At 54.0% G+C, this 14,270-nt stretch overlaps 1 protein-coding gene across 6 annotated transcripts in view; it reads left to right on the top strand.

Moving 5' to 3' along the window:
* Positions 1–14,270, top strand: part of LOC123377601 (diacylglycerol kinase delta-like) — a 191,104-nt gene that overhangs the window by 157,831 nt on the left and 19,003 nt on the right. For all 6 annotated transcript variants that reach the window (XM_045030692.1, XM_045030695.1, XM_045030694.1 and 3 more), the window contains 9 exons: positions 3,402–3,503; positions 4,710–4,809; positions 6,430–6,537; positions 8,591–8,687; positions 9,622–9,729; positions 10,882–10,995; positions 12,430–12,564; positions 13,187–13,353; positions 13,607–13,724. In XM_045030692.1, the coding sequence (XP_044886627.1) occupies positions 3,402–3,503; positions 4,710–4,809; positions 6,430–6,537; positions 8,591–8,687; positions 9,622–9,729; positions 10,882–10,995; positions 12,430–12,564; positions 13,187–13,353; positions 13,607–13,724 (1,049 nt within the window). The remainder of the gene's footprint in view (positions 1–3,401; positions 3,504–4,709; positions 4,810–6,429; positions 6,538–8,590; positions 8,688–9,621; positions 9,730–10,881; positions 10,996–12,429; positions 12,565–13,186; positions 13,354–13,606; positions 13,725–14,270) is intronic.

The raw sequence follows: 14,270 nt of genomic DNA on the forward strand, positions 1-14,270 counted from the left end.
GGTTGTTTGTTGCTATCGCTGCCAGAATGAAAGGTCGCCCAGTGTCTGCCCAGAGAATCTCATCTTGAATCACAGCCTGCATCTGCTACTGCTACAAGCTGGCAAATGTGCCCCTGCCGGCAATCATGACAGCTCATTCGACTAGGGTGCAGGCGTCATCAGCAGCCTTCCTGGCACAGGTGCCAATCCAAGAGATATGTCGGGCTACCACCTGGTCATTCGTCCACACATTCACGTTGCAGTATGTGCTGACTCAGCAGGCCTGAGATGATGCTAGGTTTGGGAGAGCTGTGCTACAATCTTCAAGACTGTGAGCTCAAAGCCCACCTCCATTGATTCTGCTTGTGAGTCACCTAGACTGGACTAGACATGAGCAAGCACTCGAAGAAGAAAAAACAGTTACCTTCCTTTCATAACTATTGTTCTTCGAGATGTTGCTCATGTCCATTCTATTACCCGCCCACCTGCCCCTCTGTCAGAGTTATCAGCAAGATAACTGCAGAGGTTTTTTGTCTTCCTCTGCAGCATGGGGCACGGGTCACTTGCTGGAGGATTTTCTGCAGCTTGAGGTCTTCAAACCACAATTTGAGGACTTCAGTGACTCAGACATAGGTTAGGGGTTTGTTACAGGAGTGGGTGGGTGAGATTCTGTGGCCTGCATTGTGCAGGAGGTCAGACTAGATGATCATAATGGTCCCTTCTGACCTTAAAGTCTATGAGTCTGTGAGGGCGCAGGGCTGGCAGCGCCTGATATATTGACGCATGAGCACGGCACTCCAGGGGGCGCCAAAGTGGGCCCTACGGATATCGCTAAGGCAAGAATCTCTGATGACCGCACATGTGGGCACACACACACCAAGTATGGAATGGACATGAGCAACACATCTCAAAGAACAACAGTTATGAAAGGTAGGTAACCGTTTTGGTTTTTTTTAATGCTCAGCACTTCTAAAAATCAAGCCAGATGTGGCCGGGCAGGATGCCCAAAACAGAGGCACCCCACAGCATGGGTCCCTGCTGATCATTTTGGCCTGGACCCTTCTGTGCCTCAGTTTCCCCCTCTGTGAAGTTGGGACACTGAGTCACCAGTGTGAATCACTCAGAGGTGACTCTAATAAAAGCCAGAGAGCGCACTCTGGTGGCTAATCCAGGAGCAGTATCCCTGGATGCCAGGGGTCACAGGTCCTGGCAGCATGGGGTGGGGTGCAGGAAGGAGCCCAAAGAGCAGGGGTCCTCATCTCCCGGATGGTTCTGTCTGCCCAGTAAACTTTTCATCATGCCAGAGCATACGCCGGACCGCCTGGGTCTTTGGGCATGGAACCAGCCCCTTCACTTTATGCTTGGCACTAATGAAGGGCCCAATCCTGCTGCCTTTCCTCCTGTGAGCCAGACTCCAGCTGCCTCATCTAATATCGGTTCTAACTGCAGCTGCCAGGAGCACTGTGTCCATTCTTCGTTGGCACCGCATGGGCTGCTGGCAGGTCCAGATAGGGTTGGAGTCCTGAGCATCCAGCCCAGACAATATCTCTTAGCATCCCCATCTGTAGGCTTTAGGCTCTGTATACTCTCTAGAACGTCAGGGCCAGGTGGCAGCTCCTGCAAGGGCCTGGTTCACCAAGGGCCAGGTGCCACGACAGCCTGCAGAGGCCTCCTGACTGGGGTATCTGTGCTGGGACAGGAGACCTCTCTGCCCCCCGGGCCTCGGGAGCTCAGCCAGCCCTATGAGGTGGAGTGGAAACACCTGCAAGGGTCAGACCCATCAGCAGTGAGCTGAGAAGGCATCGGGTTCATCCAGGTGCTGGCTGGGCATCCCTAGGGTATGTCTATACAGCAATGTAAGCCTGGGCTCAAATCTAACCCCCCTTGCAGCCACACTAACCTAGTTGCCGTACTGCGGGGCTGGAGGGTCCAAGCCCGTGTTAAGCTGGGACCTAGGGTCTGAGCCCTATTACTTTCCTGTGCACATGGCTCTGGCTTGACTCAGGTCCTGGAAGACCTCCAGATCTATCCCAGAATTCCTGGCAGCAGAGGAGCAGCAGTGCAGGAAGCCAGCGCAGAGGCTGGAAGCGCCATTACTGACTGGCCAAGCCTGCTCCCCTTGTCTGCTCCGGCTCCTCCTCACTGCTGTGCAGAGCTTGCCTGGAACGGAGCAAAGCTGACTGGCAGGAGGCGGCTCCTGGCTGCCAGGGTACTGAGAGTCATCCCTGCCTCAGCCCTACTGCCCTGCTGGGCAGCGGCTTAGTCCTGCTCCGCTCTCTGTCCCTACCCCACCGGGATTCCCCGCCCTCCCTGGGGCTGTGTGTGCAGGGATGCCAGGTGGGAGCCAGCCCCCAAACTACCCCATAGCCTCCCAGGGATCCCTTATCTCTGCCTCTCATGTACGGCGGGGACAGGGCTAAGGGATCCTGGGGGTGCTGGAGCACCTTGCACCCCAAGCCCTGGGGATGCCCTTCGCCACTCAGCATCTGGCAGCAGTCAGGCTGGGGGCAAGTGTTCTTCCTCAGACATCTCCATTCAAAACAAACAGACAACAATAAATAAAAACCAGCCAAACAAAAACCCCGTCCCTGACCAGCCCATGATGCAGTCTGGCAGCCCTGGAGCTGGGTGCCCTAGTTACCCTCAGAACAGGGGCCTGCCCTGGGCTTTTTCCTGCCCATGTGACTCAGCCTAGTGGGGAACCCAGTTCTCAGGAGCAGTTCAGAGTAAAGCCTTTTCACACTGCCATGTGCTCCCAGGACAGCCACCACAGGAGTCATTATGTGTTTCTGAGCAGAGGCGGTTCTAGGCATTTTGCCGCCCCAAGCACGGCAGGCAGGCTGCCTTCGGTGGCTTGCCTGCAGAGGGTCCACTGGTCCCGCGGCTTTGGGAGGTCCAGGCAGGCTGCGGGAGATCCACCGAAGCCACAGGACCAGTGGACCTTCCACAGGCAAGCTGCCGAAGACAGCCTGCTTGCCACCCTCGCGGCGACCAGCAGAGCGCCCCCAGTGGCTTGCTGCCCCAAGCATGCGCTTGGCGTGCTGGTGCCTGGAGCCGCCCCTGTTTCTGAGTCCCATCAATAGAATGTCACAGTTGGGAAACAGGCAGGGCAGTAGAGTTTTCCCACAGTGCACCACGTTCCTAGGGTTAGAGTGTCGATGAGGTAGGGGGCACTAGGCACTCTGGGATATGGTTACTTTGACTTGGGTCTGCGCACTGGAGTATGGGTGCCAGAGCCCTAGGTTTGAGCATGGGTCGGCAAATCCTTAACCTAGGGTTAAAATGCAGTGTAGATGCTCCAGCCCAGGGTTCCCTGACACGAGTGGGCTGACTCAAGTCCCATGAACCCTGAGCCGACACTGCTGTGTAGCCATACCCCTAGCGTTGGCTTTACGTTACATGCCTTGCCTGTTCCCGTGTAGCTGTGGATGAGCAGAACAAGCAGACTCAAGCCTATCGGAGCATCACGGCTTCCAGCAAGAAGGACAGCTTGGAAGAGTTCAGCAAAGAGACCGAAATCCTTGGTAAGACTCCGGCTGGTTCATGCAGCCCACTCCCTGTTCGGGATCATGGGCTCTTCCACATCACTTGTTACTTAAAATGATCGGAGAAGCTGTAACCAAGGCAGGACTGGGTGTGGCAAATACACAGATTAAAGAGGCCCCGTTTTCCAAAGTGGAGGCCCCCCAGCTACGTACTACAGTGCATCTGTGACTGTGACAAGACTCCTGGTTGCTGTTGTGTAACTGGCGGGGGTGTATTGGTCTTGGGCTCACCTTTGCTGCCCGCATAGTGCCTGGAGCAATCTAAACACCAGGCTCAGAGCACAGCAGACAGGCCAAATCAGGAAAATCCTGGAGATTTCCAGCCATCAGAATGCTAGGGCCGTGTGCGACGTGAGCGTGCCGTGAGATTGCACACGCTGTCTGCCCAAGCTATACCCATGCCCACCGTTGGGTGGCTCAGAGTTGGTGATGTTTGGACAGTTAGGCCTTGGCAGTGTGGGCGCTGGCTGGAGGCCTGGGCGTTCCAAGAAAAATTGGCCAGCCGTGTGCAGGGGGCTGTGGAGGCTCTAACAGACTGGCAGGCTGTGTCCTACAGAGTCCAGGTACCATAGTAGAGGAGTGCAACTCTCTGGAGTGGGGCAGGGATGGGGGTCCCCACCTTGACTCATCAGTGTGTGTGTTGGAAATCAATAATACCTGGGGTTCCCCCTGCTGGCAGAAGAGCAGTAGGAACCTGATCCAAAGCTGATTGAGGTCAATGGAAGGGCTTCTGTTGACTGAGGGTCTGATCCAATGCCCACTTAATGGGCTAACAAACCCCCATGCCCTGACCCCTGCTGGTGGTAGGGAAGGAATGCAGTGCGTATTGCACCCTCCATTATCAAAGCAGGGTGAGAAGGGAGAACTGAGTGCAGACAATCAGGAGACAGATTGTCCAGGCTCTTTGCAAGGGATTTACAAACCATGTCACCAGACCTGCCCATAATCCATGTCTGTAGGGCCACACCCAGCACTCACCCCTAGGGGCATGTCCCATTTAAAGTGCCAGCATGTAAAGTGCTTTGCAGAGTGCCACACTGGGGTCCCCTCTGCACTCAGCAGTGAAGAGGTGTCTTAGTGTGGTGTTGGGGGCTAAGGAAGGCAGGCTAGGGTAGGATGCAAGGTATGCGCTTGTTAAGGGCAGGGGCGCTGCTGGCTGCTAAAGAACATCTCCCCTTTGGCCAGGTTCCCGTCGGGATACGGTGACCTCTACGACGTCGTCTATCTTTCTGGATAGACCTGACAGCTTCAGCACTGTCCATTTCACCGAGGATCCCAACACCATGTGAGTATGTGCTCTGGGCAATGTTAATCCTCAGCACATGTCCAGGCCTCCGATGCTGCCTCTGGGACATAGGGTAAGGCTCTTATCCCCATTTGACACAGGAGAACTGAGGCCCAGGTAAGGAAATGACTTGCCGAAAACCACAAAGAACACAGGGCCTCTCCTTTATCAACACTTGACCTTAACCTCAATCTCAATCATTATCAGCCTTTCACCAGACAGTTTTCCTCCTCTTTCCCGGAGAGTCTCATATATGGCTCTCTTAATTCTGATTGGCTAACGAGTGGGGTTTTTGTTAAAGTGGAACTTTCCATTCTCACGGGTGGAGGGGTTCTCTTCACACTGCCAAAAGGAAGGGGAGGGGGGCTGCTCGCAGCCTCTGGTTTGGGAGCGTCCTGTTCCTTGAAGGTCCATGTGTGTTTCCCCCAGTACTGTTAACTGACACTTGGCCACCGTCCTCCTCACCGTGACCCTCGACTTTGTCATCACCAGGGCTGGGTGACAGCCATGTGCTCTACCTGTGAAAACCAACTAGTGTAGAATGCAGCGACCAGCCAGCTTGGTGGACTGCATCATCTGGGCTTCAGGCGCTGTGGCCATTGCTGGAACTGTAGATGTGTAATACCTTCAGGCTGGATCTGCAAAAGCATCTCAGAGTTATGCAGTGAGCTCTCCTGTGGGGGGAAAAATTGATCATCTGTTAGCTTGAATTGATCAATTTTAGAGATTCTGGATTTAATTAAAACCAAAACATTTAGAAGTGTCTATCTCTGTCTGTTTGTCTATTACTGCAGTGTCTGAGTGCCGTCCCTGCAGTACAGATTGGTGAATGCACAGTCCTTAACACAGCCTGCCTAACTCTCCTTGCTTTAACCTCACAAGATATTATTGATCTCCAGGAAGCAAAGATGTACCAGCTAGTTCAGCAACTGGAATCTGCTCCTTCACCTGTCCTTGTTAAATCAATGACTGAATTAAAAAGCCAGGGTCTGATTCTTCTCTGGCACTGGTGTAAATCTGGAGTCCCTCCACTGACACTCGTGGAATTACATCCATGGAAAATTGGCATAAATGAGAGCAGAATCGGCCCCTGGCTGTTTAAGATCAGCAAATTATCTGTGAGTCGTCAGCCAACAATCTGCCTGGCCAAAGCATGTCCAGTTGGTATCATTAAGCAATGCCAGGCGAGCAGACAGTATCTTTTGCAGAGTTGGTAACAGACTGTGGCGTGGCTAGCTGAAGGTTTGCCTGGCTTTCCCCACTTGAGAAGTGTAATAATAGCCTGCCCTGGGGCACGCTATTATTATTTTGCAATGGGGTCATTACACACAGAACTGTCAACCCTGTGTGTTTAATGGGGACTAGAAACTTGGCTATGACATCACTGACAGCCAATCAGACATGGCTGTGACATCGCTGATAACCAGTCACAAAGCTCCAATTGTCGCTGGCATTCTAAAGCCCCTTCAAAACCCATAATAAATCTCAAGGACTCTCATACGGATGTTTCAATATTGGGACTGATATTTTCATTCTGCTGCCATTTCCCAGTTCCACCCCTGTGATCATTGCTGCATTGTTCTGTGTCCAAACCTCACCTTCCCCATCTGCTGCTTTCAGACAATTCTCCGAAAGATGCGTCATGAATAACTACTTCGGCATAGGCCTGGATGCCAAAATCTCTCTGGAGTTCAACAACAAACGGGACGAGCACCCCAAAAAGTGCAGGTAGGCAAAAGACCCCCCCCACCTCCCTCAAATGAAGAGTGCCTCAGGCTAGGAGCAGAGGTCAGAACTCCTTGATTGCTGACTTCCCATTTCATGAGGGAGTCATCTATAAAGACACCCTCTGCCCCAGGGCATGCACTCCAGGGGCAACCTGTGCAGGGAGCTGTGGGGAGCTGTCTTTGGCCAGGTCTACACAAGGAGGGCTTTACTGGTATAGCGATACCAGTGCAAAGCACTTCTAGTGTGGACACAGCTTATACCAGACAAGCTATGCTTGCACCAGCATAGCTTATTCCAGCCACCCCGAGTGAAACCAGTGACACCAGGACAAGCACATGTGGCCAGTCTAGCTGTGTCAACACTAGGGGCTTGTGCCCGCAACTTACGTCAGTCAGACTGCACCGCTTCACGCCTGGCTGACAGACATGCCGGCAGAAGTCTGTAGTGTAGACAAAGCCTAAGTGATCTGCTGTTGGGCTGAGTTTCACGCTGCTCCTTATCTGTCTGCTCTGATGTGAGTCCGCGTGTCTGTGTAGCTGAAGGTGCCTATGGTGCCTGACTTGAATGGAATGCAGCCACATGGCAATAACAACAGCTTGTTTAACAAGAGCCATGCAGTGCACTGTGCCAATGCCCTTCATCCCATCTTCTAACACTCTGCAAACATTCGTTAATTAGGCCCCAGGACGTTAACCCTTGTGAGGTAGGTAATTATAATTATCCCATTTTACAAAGGCCAGTGGGAACCAGCGGAAGTCTCTGCAAAATCAGATCCTATATATCTAGAGTAAACATACAGCAATCAGGTATTACTAGCATCTCAGAGGGTCTTGGCAAGGTCATGTAAACCTCTGGAGAGGAGCTCAGCTCACCGGACGCCCTGAGATGGAATTGAATCCTGCTACTCAGTTACCTTGAATGGCATGTCTCCAAGAAGGGTCTAGCAGAAAAAGAAGGGATGAAGTGATGGCTGAATAACAATACTACCTAAGAGAGTTATACAGTGCTTTTCAGCTAGAGATCTCTTTACAAAGGAGGCAGTACCATTATCCCTATTCTACACATGGGGAAACTGAGGCACAGAGTGGGAAAGTAGGTCACCTAACAGGCCAGTGGTAGGAATAGAGCGCAGGTCTTCTGAGTCCCAGTCCAGTGTCCTATCCACTAGGAAACACTGCCTTCCTGGATAAAGAGGGCTGTAGAGCATTGCCTATGGAGGGAGATTCAAAAGAGTGACACTATTTCATTTGGCGAGGAGGCCAGTAGCAGCTCTATAAAATGCTGAGTGATGCAGCAAATCAGGCGTCCCTGTTTACTTTTTCTCCTACTCAATGAGATATTCAGTGAAACTAAAAGGTGCCACATTAAAAACTAATAAAAGGAAACATTTTTACATAAGACATAATTAACCCGTGGAACTTGCTGCCACTGGATATCATGAATGCAAAGCATGTAGCAGGATTCAGTAAAAGGAACAGACATTTCTGTGGAGAATGAGAACATAGACAGTTACATTGGATGGGATTTTACACCAAGGGCTACAAACCCTCCTGTTTCAGGACATCAACCAGTCATTGGCCAAGCTTCCCCCATGGGCAGGTTATTCCTGGCCACTAGCAGGTTCTTGCACCTTTCTCTGAAGCATCTGGTGAGAAACAGGATATGGGACTGGATTGTCAGATCCAGTCCTGCAATGTCTGTGTTGCCTGTTAATTACTGTGCATGTCATTATGTTAATCTCTATCTCTGTTGTCTAATTTGCATATTTAAAAGTCATTCTCATTGCACCACCGTAATAAGGCTGTTAGCCACTGTGCCAGTGGTGACGCGGGCTTGGAGTTGTCTGCAGGACTGGTTTAATGTAGATCCATGAGTTTCAGGACCATTGTGATCATGTCCTCTGTAACTCAGCCCAGAGACCCTCAGCCAGTGACTTCCACATCCCACCCAGGACTTCTGGTTGAGCTAGAGCATCTGTGTTAGACAGGCACCCAGGCTGGATTTAAAGCACCCACTCAGAGCTGTGTGTTTCTCTCCCCTTGCCCCGCTGCAGCAGTCGCACCAAGAACATGATGTGGTACGGAGTGCTGGGGACCAAGGAGCTTCTGCAAAGGACCTACAAGAACCTGGAGCAACGAGTCCAGCTGGAGGTAATCAGAGGTGCTGGCCTGGTCTGGGGGCCAGAAATCACTGCGGGGAGCATAAGAGCAGGAGCAGGTGTGCTCAGCTAAGTGAACATGTGCAGGCTCCTGGCTAGATCCCTGTTCTCTGCCAGGCATTGGGGTTTAGGTGCTGAGAGACTGTAGGAATGGGGGCCACAAATAGAGCTAGAAGCTAGGCTGTCAGGCCACAGCAATGCTCATTTCTCAGGCCCCCTGCCTTAGTGCTGGTCTCTTCTCCTGCTTTGTGTTTGTTTGTGTCATGGAAACCTCTTCCTTTGCAACACAGAGCCCAAGGAGAGGCACTGAGTCCCAGTGCAGAGCAGGTTACTGAGAGCCCAAGTAGGCATTCGTAAGAAAGCCAAGGGACTCTACAGTTGTGTCTGTGCTGGGGGTGTGTGTGCATAGATTTCCCACCATTGCTCACCCCGGCACAGCATCACCTAGTGGTGCGAACAGGAGAGCCCTAGTGTAGACAAGGCTTCTGCATTTTATTTTAAAACCAAGTCTCCTGACCCTGCTTGGATTGGATCGGAGCATGGGTTTGCCTTGGGAATGAGGCACAATGGGGGAATCAGCACAGGGGTGAGTGAGTTTAGGCTGGTGATTCTCTGGGTGTTTCCTGTTTTCTCTTGGAGGACAGGGGCTGAATGTTAAAGGGTAGTCAGTGCCTTGAAACAGTGGTGATGCTCCAGTGGACAGTGACTTCTGCAAACCAGCCCCGTAACGTCACCCAGGGCTGCCCAGAATCCCTGACTCCCTTGAATTCTCTTAGGCCTGGGCTGTGTTTCACAGCAAAACGCGGGAGTTTGCTGATGTTCCTGCCTGATGCCTGCTTTGCGGGCAGATCTGAGGGTGTGGCTGGGCTGGCAGGTGGTGCCTGGCACACACTGAAGATCTCAGCCTGCCTTATCTTCTCTTTCAGTGTGACGGGGTGACCATCTCCTTACCTAGTTTGCAGGGGATTGCCGTGCTCAACATCCCCAGCTATGCTGGTGGCATCAACTTCTGGGGCGGCACAAAGGAGGATAACGTGAGTGCCAGCTGCAGGGTGGGGTTGGAGGCTTCTTTGCTAATGGTGCCAATGGTAAATCTGAAGGTGCAGCTGTAACAAGAGACCTGGTATCCATTTAGGAACAGAGGAATTGCCAGATGGATCTGCCCTGGGTCCACTTGGTCTGGTCTCCAAACTCCTGTCAGATGGATCAGCCCAGGGCCCATCTAGTTCAGGCCCTGATTCTGACAGCAGTCTATACCTGGGTGGTTTTGAGGAAAGGGTTGGAAGGGTGGCAGTCAGTCTCACTGGGAGGCACTGTTGTCTAGTAGCTAGAGCAGAGAGGGCTGGGGGTCAGAAGGTCTTCAATCTAGGCCTGACTCCGCTACTGACCCCTTGTGGCCTTAGCAATTCACGTCCCCTCACTGTGCCTCGGTTTCTCTATCTGTGAAGTGGGGCTACTCCCTTTGCGAAGGGCTAGAGCAGTGTACAGCTCTGTTTTCACATGCACACCCCGAGCTCATTGTGCTGCAGTGCACAGCCCTGACCTCCAGGGTTCGTTTATGGTCAAAAGCCTGAGGTTGCAAGGACCCTTTGTGAAGAGACTGAGTGCTTAGGGGAGCCCCGGGCCCTGTCTGAGTGCCCCGCTCCCCCTCCGCCTGTGGGTGGCTGTGTGGTGTAGCTCAGGTCAGTGGCAGCTTTCCCTGTGGTTTCCTGCCAGGGCCTCTTCTGCGTCCCTCCACTCCCCACCTTCTGATCTCAGCAACTGGACCCAGCTCCCACCCTGGCTCCGCTGTCATTACCCTGCAGCTCCAACCTCTTGGATAAGCTGGAGAGTCCCTAGAAATGGAACTTAGCTTAGATATAGACAGACACAGAGACCCACAGATGGACTGACACACACACAAATGTGTAGCCAGAGAGACACACACAGCGACCCCCAGGCAGACAGACATGCAGTTGTATAGACACAGACATAGACACCCACAGATGGGCAGACACACACACAGATATATAGACAGACAGACACAGAGACTCATGGATGGACAGATATGCACACAGCTGTATAGACAGACAGACACAGAGAGCCCCAGGCGGACAGACAGACACGCAGCTGTATAGAGAGCCCCAGAGCGTGGTGAAGAGGGGTCCAGAGCAGTGGCTGTCATGGGGCTGTGCTGTTCCCTGCAGAACTTCGGGGCGCCCTCCTTCGACGATAAGAAGCTGGAGGTGGTTGCTGTCTTTGGCAGTATCCAGATGGCCATGTCGCGAGTCATCAACCTGCAGCATCACCGCATCGCCCAGGTAAAGCAGTGCCACCGTAGGAGATCAGCTAACCCTTGGCTGGGCCCCACCTGGCTAGGTCCCAGGTGGCTGGAGACCCAGATGGGACCTGTCTGCAGGGGCCGACTCCCCCACCATTGCTGCCTCCCTCCCATGGGGCCCACAGAGGTTGGGGAGGGAGCACCCTGGGCGGAAGAGGCTGCAGGAGGTCAGGCAAGCGCAGGTGTGGGAGTCAGGCTCCTGACCTGTGAGGAGGGGAAGGGGGGTCTCCAGTAGGGCTGGTGGGCGGGAAGGGCCTCCTGCTGATATAGGGAGGGAAGGCTCTAAATTGGAGTGAGGCAGCTCTTTTGCTGGGGGGCCTGAGCAGGGCTACACAGGGGTTTTGGGGAGCCTGGGGAAAAATCTGCCTCTGAGGCCCCCCTTGGGTGGATGGGGGTTGGAAGCAAGCTCTCCCCACACTGACCCCTCCATGGCGGTACCTGTCCTGCAGGGCTGGGCCCGGCTGCCCACACTGGCCATCGTGACCTAGTGCATGGGGTCGCAGTGCCACTCAAGTTTGGCCCAGCCACCCATCCGCAGGAGCTGTGACACGGTGTGTCAGGCTGCAGCGCTGCTAACTCAGATTCCATGGGTTGGTGGGGCTGGGGACAAACTGCCCCTTTCGTCCCATGCCCCTTGGGCGGCCCTGGGCCTGAGAGGCTTGGGACAAGGGTATTGTCCTCTGTATCTCACTGGAGCTGTCCCGTGCCCCATGAGCGTGCAGTGCCCCTGCCAGTGCGGAGTGATGAGCTCTGCTCCGGGAACATGGCACACCTACATTGCACAGGGTGTTAGGCAGGCCGGAACTGACGCTCTGCGAGTGGTATGTCTGGGTAGGCCGCGTGCTGACGGAGAAGCACAAAGTGGGTTTGCCTATGGTACAGCTCTGCAGCAGCTGGAGGTGGGATTCCCAGCTCCGGCAGAGGGACAAATGTCAGCTCTGCTTGAGCTGAGGCCTCACAATAGCAGTGTGGCCATGGCAGCATGGGCAGGCGCTCAGGCTCGCAGCCCAAGCCCATACGCAGGGCTTGGGAGAGATTGGACTCCAGTGGCTAGCCTGAGCCATGCTGGCCACACGGCTAGCTCGAGTGAGCTAATTTGTAGACAGTGACCCAAGCTAGGAATCCGGCCTCCCAGCAGGGTCTACAATCTGGATGCACTGGTGCCCCTGGCAGAACCCAGCTACTGGGCCAGGAGACGTGGCCCTGCCAGGAGAGCAGAGTGCCAGCTGACAGGAGACATGGCTTTGCCAGCATGCCCTGGCATCACAGACAGCACTTCCCTGGCATCAAGCCATGGCAGAGCCGCAATTGCTGGGAGAATTTCTTTAACTCGGGCTATGTGAAGCCCTTGGCTGGGCCGTGTGCCCTTCCTTGCTGCTTGGTGCCAGCCTCTTCTCCTGTGCTTGCCTGGCAGTGTCGCATGGTGAAGATCACGATCCGGGGAGACGAGGGCGTCCCAGTGCAGGTGGATGGAGAAGCCTGGATCCAGCCTCCAGGGATCATCAAAATCCAACACAAGAACCGAGCCCAGATGCTAACGAGAGACAGGGTAAGACTGCCCTTGGACTCAGGGAGAGGTGCTCAGGTTAGCTGCTGCTAGCATGCAGCCATTCTGCCTGGGGCTAGGACCTCATCAGCTCTCATGAGCTAATTGGGCTGAGCCTGTCCAGTAGCTGGATGGGGTGCTGCTGAGTCAGTCAGGAGAGCCCTCTCATCCGAGCTAGCACTGAGCCAGTGCCATGTGCGGTGCTAGCTGGGTGCTTTGCTGGTGGAGGTGCCATCTTTAAGACAAGCCTTGACTGGCTGGGCTACTTAAAGATCCCATAGCCCTTCCTCGAAAGAACTGGGTGATTAATGAGATTCCAATGCAGATAACTACATAGAGTTGCTGTTAAACATCTGTCCCGTTCCACCTCAGAGGTGGCTGCATTCAGCAGTCAGAGCAGTGATTGGTGCATGCTAGTATTGGGGGTTCTTGGGGATGACATGGCAGCTGCCATTGTCCTCTCCCAAAGCTGCTGCACTAAGCTCTGAGCCAAGGTTGTCAGTGTGGGGTGGCAGGGGCCGTGCAGGGGTGAATGCCAGCTGCCTGGCAGTGCCTGTGCAGGCAGTGCAGGGTCAGACACCCCCAACCCCCATGTTAGCAGCAGCATTGCCTTTTCTCTCTGCAGGCCTTTGAAAGCACCCTGAAGTCGTGGGAGGACAAGCAGAAGGGCGAGGGCTACCGAGCCCCGGCGCGGCCCCGCCTCAACTCCCAGCAGTCCATGGAGTACCTGACTGATGAGGAGTATGGCCAGATGCAGCAGATGGCTCAAGCTGCGGAAACCCTCATCACCAGGTGAGCTGGGGTGCCTGTGGGACAAGGCAGGGGAGCAGGCCAGTCTGGAGCTGGCTGGGGTTAGGAGGAAGCACCTGCTCAGTGGTGCCCCCTGTGTGTGGTGAAGGAGCAGTGGGACGGACAGGGACTCCTTCCCAGGGATCCCCTCTCTGCATGCGGATCCTGGCCCATGGGCCAGACTTCCCGTTCCCCAAGTTAGAAGCCAAGGGAAGCTGTGAATTCCCATCAGCTCCCTTCCTTTGTTTCTCTGCAGGATCCGCGAGGCAGCCACAACCCACAAAGCCATGGAACAGGAGCTGGCCCATGCTGTGAACGCCTGTTCCCTGGCCCTGAACGAGGCCCTTCCCAACAAGAGCAGCAGCGGGCCGGAGGTGAGGGGCACAGCCCACCTGGTGTCACATCCAGGGGGAGTGAGAGGCAGGGGATGAGCACGTGAGTGCAATCCAAAGAAGAGGTGGCAGCAGGGAGCACAGTGGAGAGAGAGAGAGAAGATTGATTAAGGGGGAAGCCAAAGGTTAAATGGATATTATAGAGAGAGCCAGTAAATAAATAGAACAGGAGCTAAGTCAGCTATAAATAGACCAGGCGAGCCGGAGACAGAGCTACAGGCAGAATACAAATGCAGGAGGCTGCCTGGCTGCATGAAATGTCAGCACTCATCCCCGCATCCCACATGAAATCCACTTCTCTCTGTCTCCACCTATCCAAACATGCTGGGGTGGGAGGAGGAAGCCCTGCTCCAAGCCCTTGGTGATGGGGTCATGTGGGTTTTCGTTACTGAGCTCTGCAGGTCTGTGTTGATCAGAGATTCGTAGTTTATAAGGTCAGAAGGGACCATTGTGATCATCTAGTCTGACCTCCTGCATGGCACTGGCCCTAGCACTGCCCTGAATTAATCCCATTTGAACTAGAGTAGA

The sequence above is a fragment of the Mauremys mutica genome, chromosome 9 (assembly GCF_020497125.1).
Source record: "Mauremys mutica isolate MM-2020 ecotype Southern chromosome 9, ASM2049712v1, whole genome shotgun sequence".
Classification (NCBI taxonomy): Eukaryota; Metazoa; Chordata; order Testudines; family Geoemydidae; genus Mauremys; species Mauremys mutica.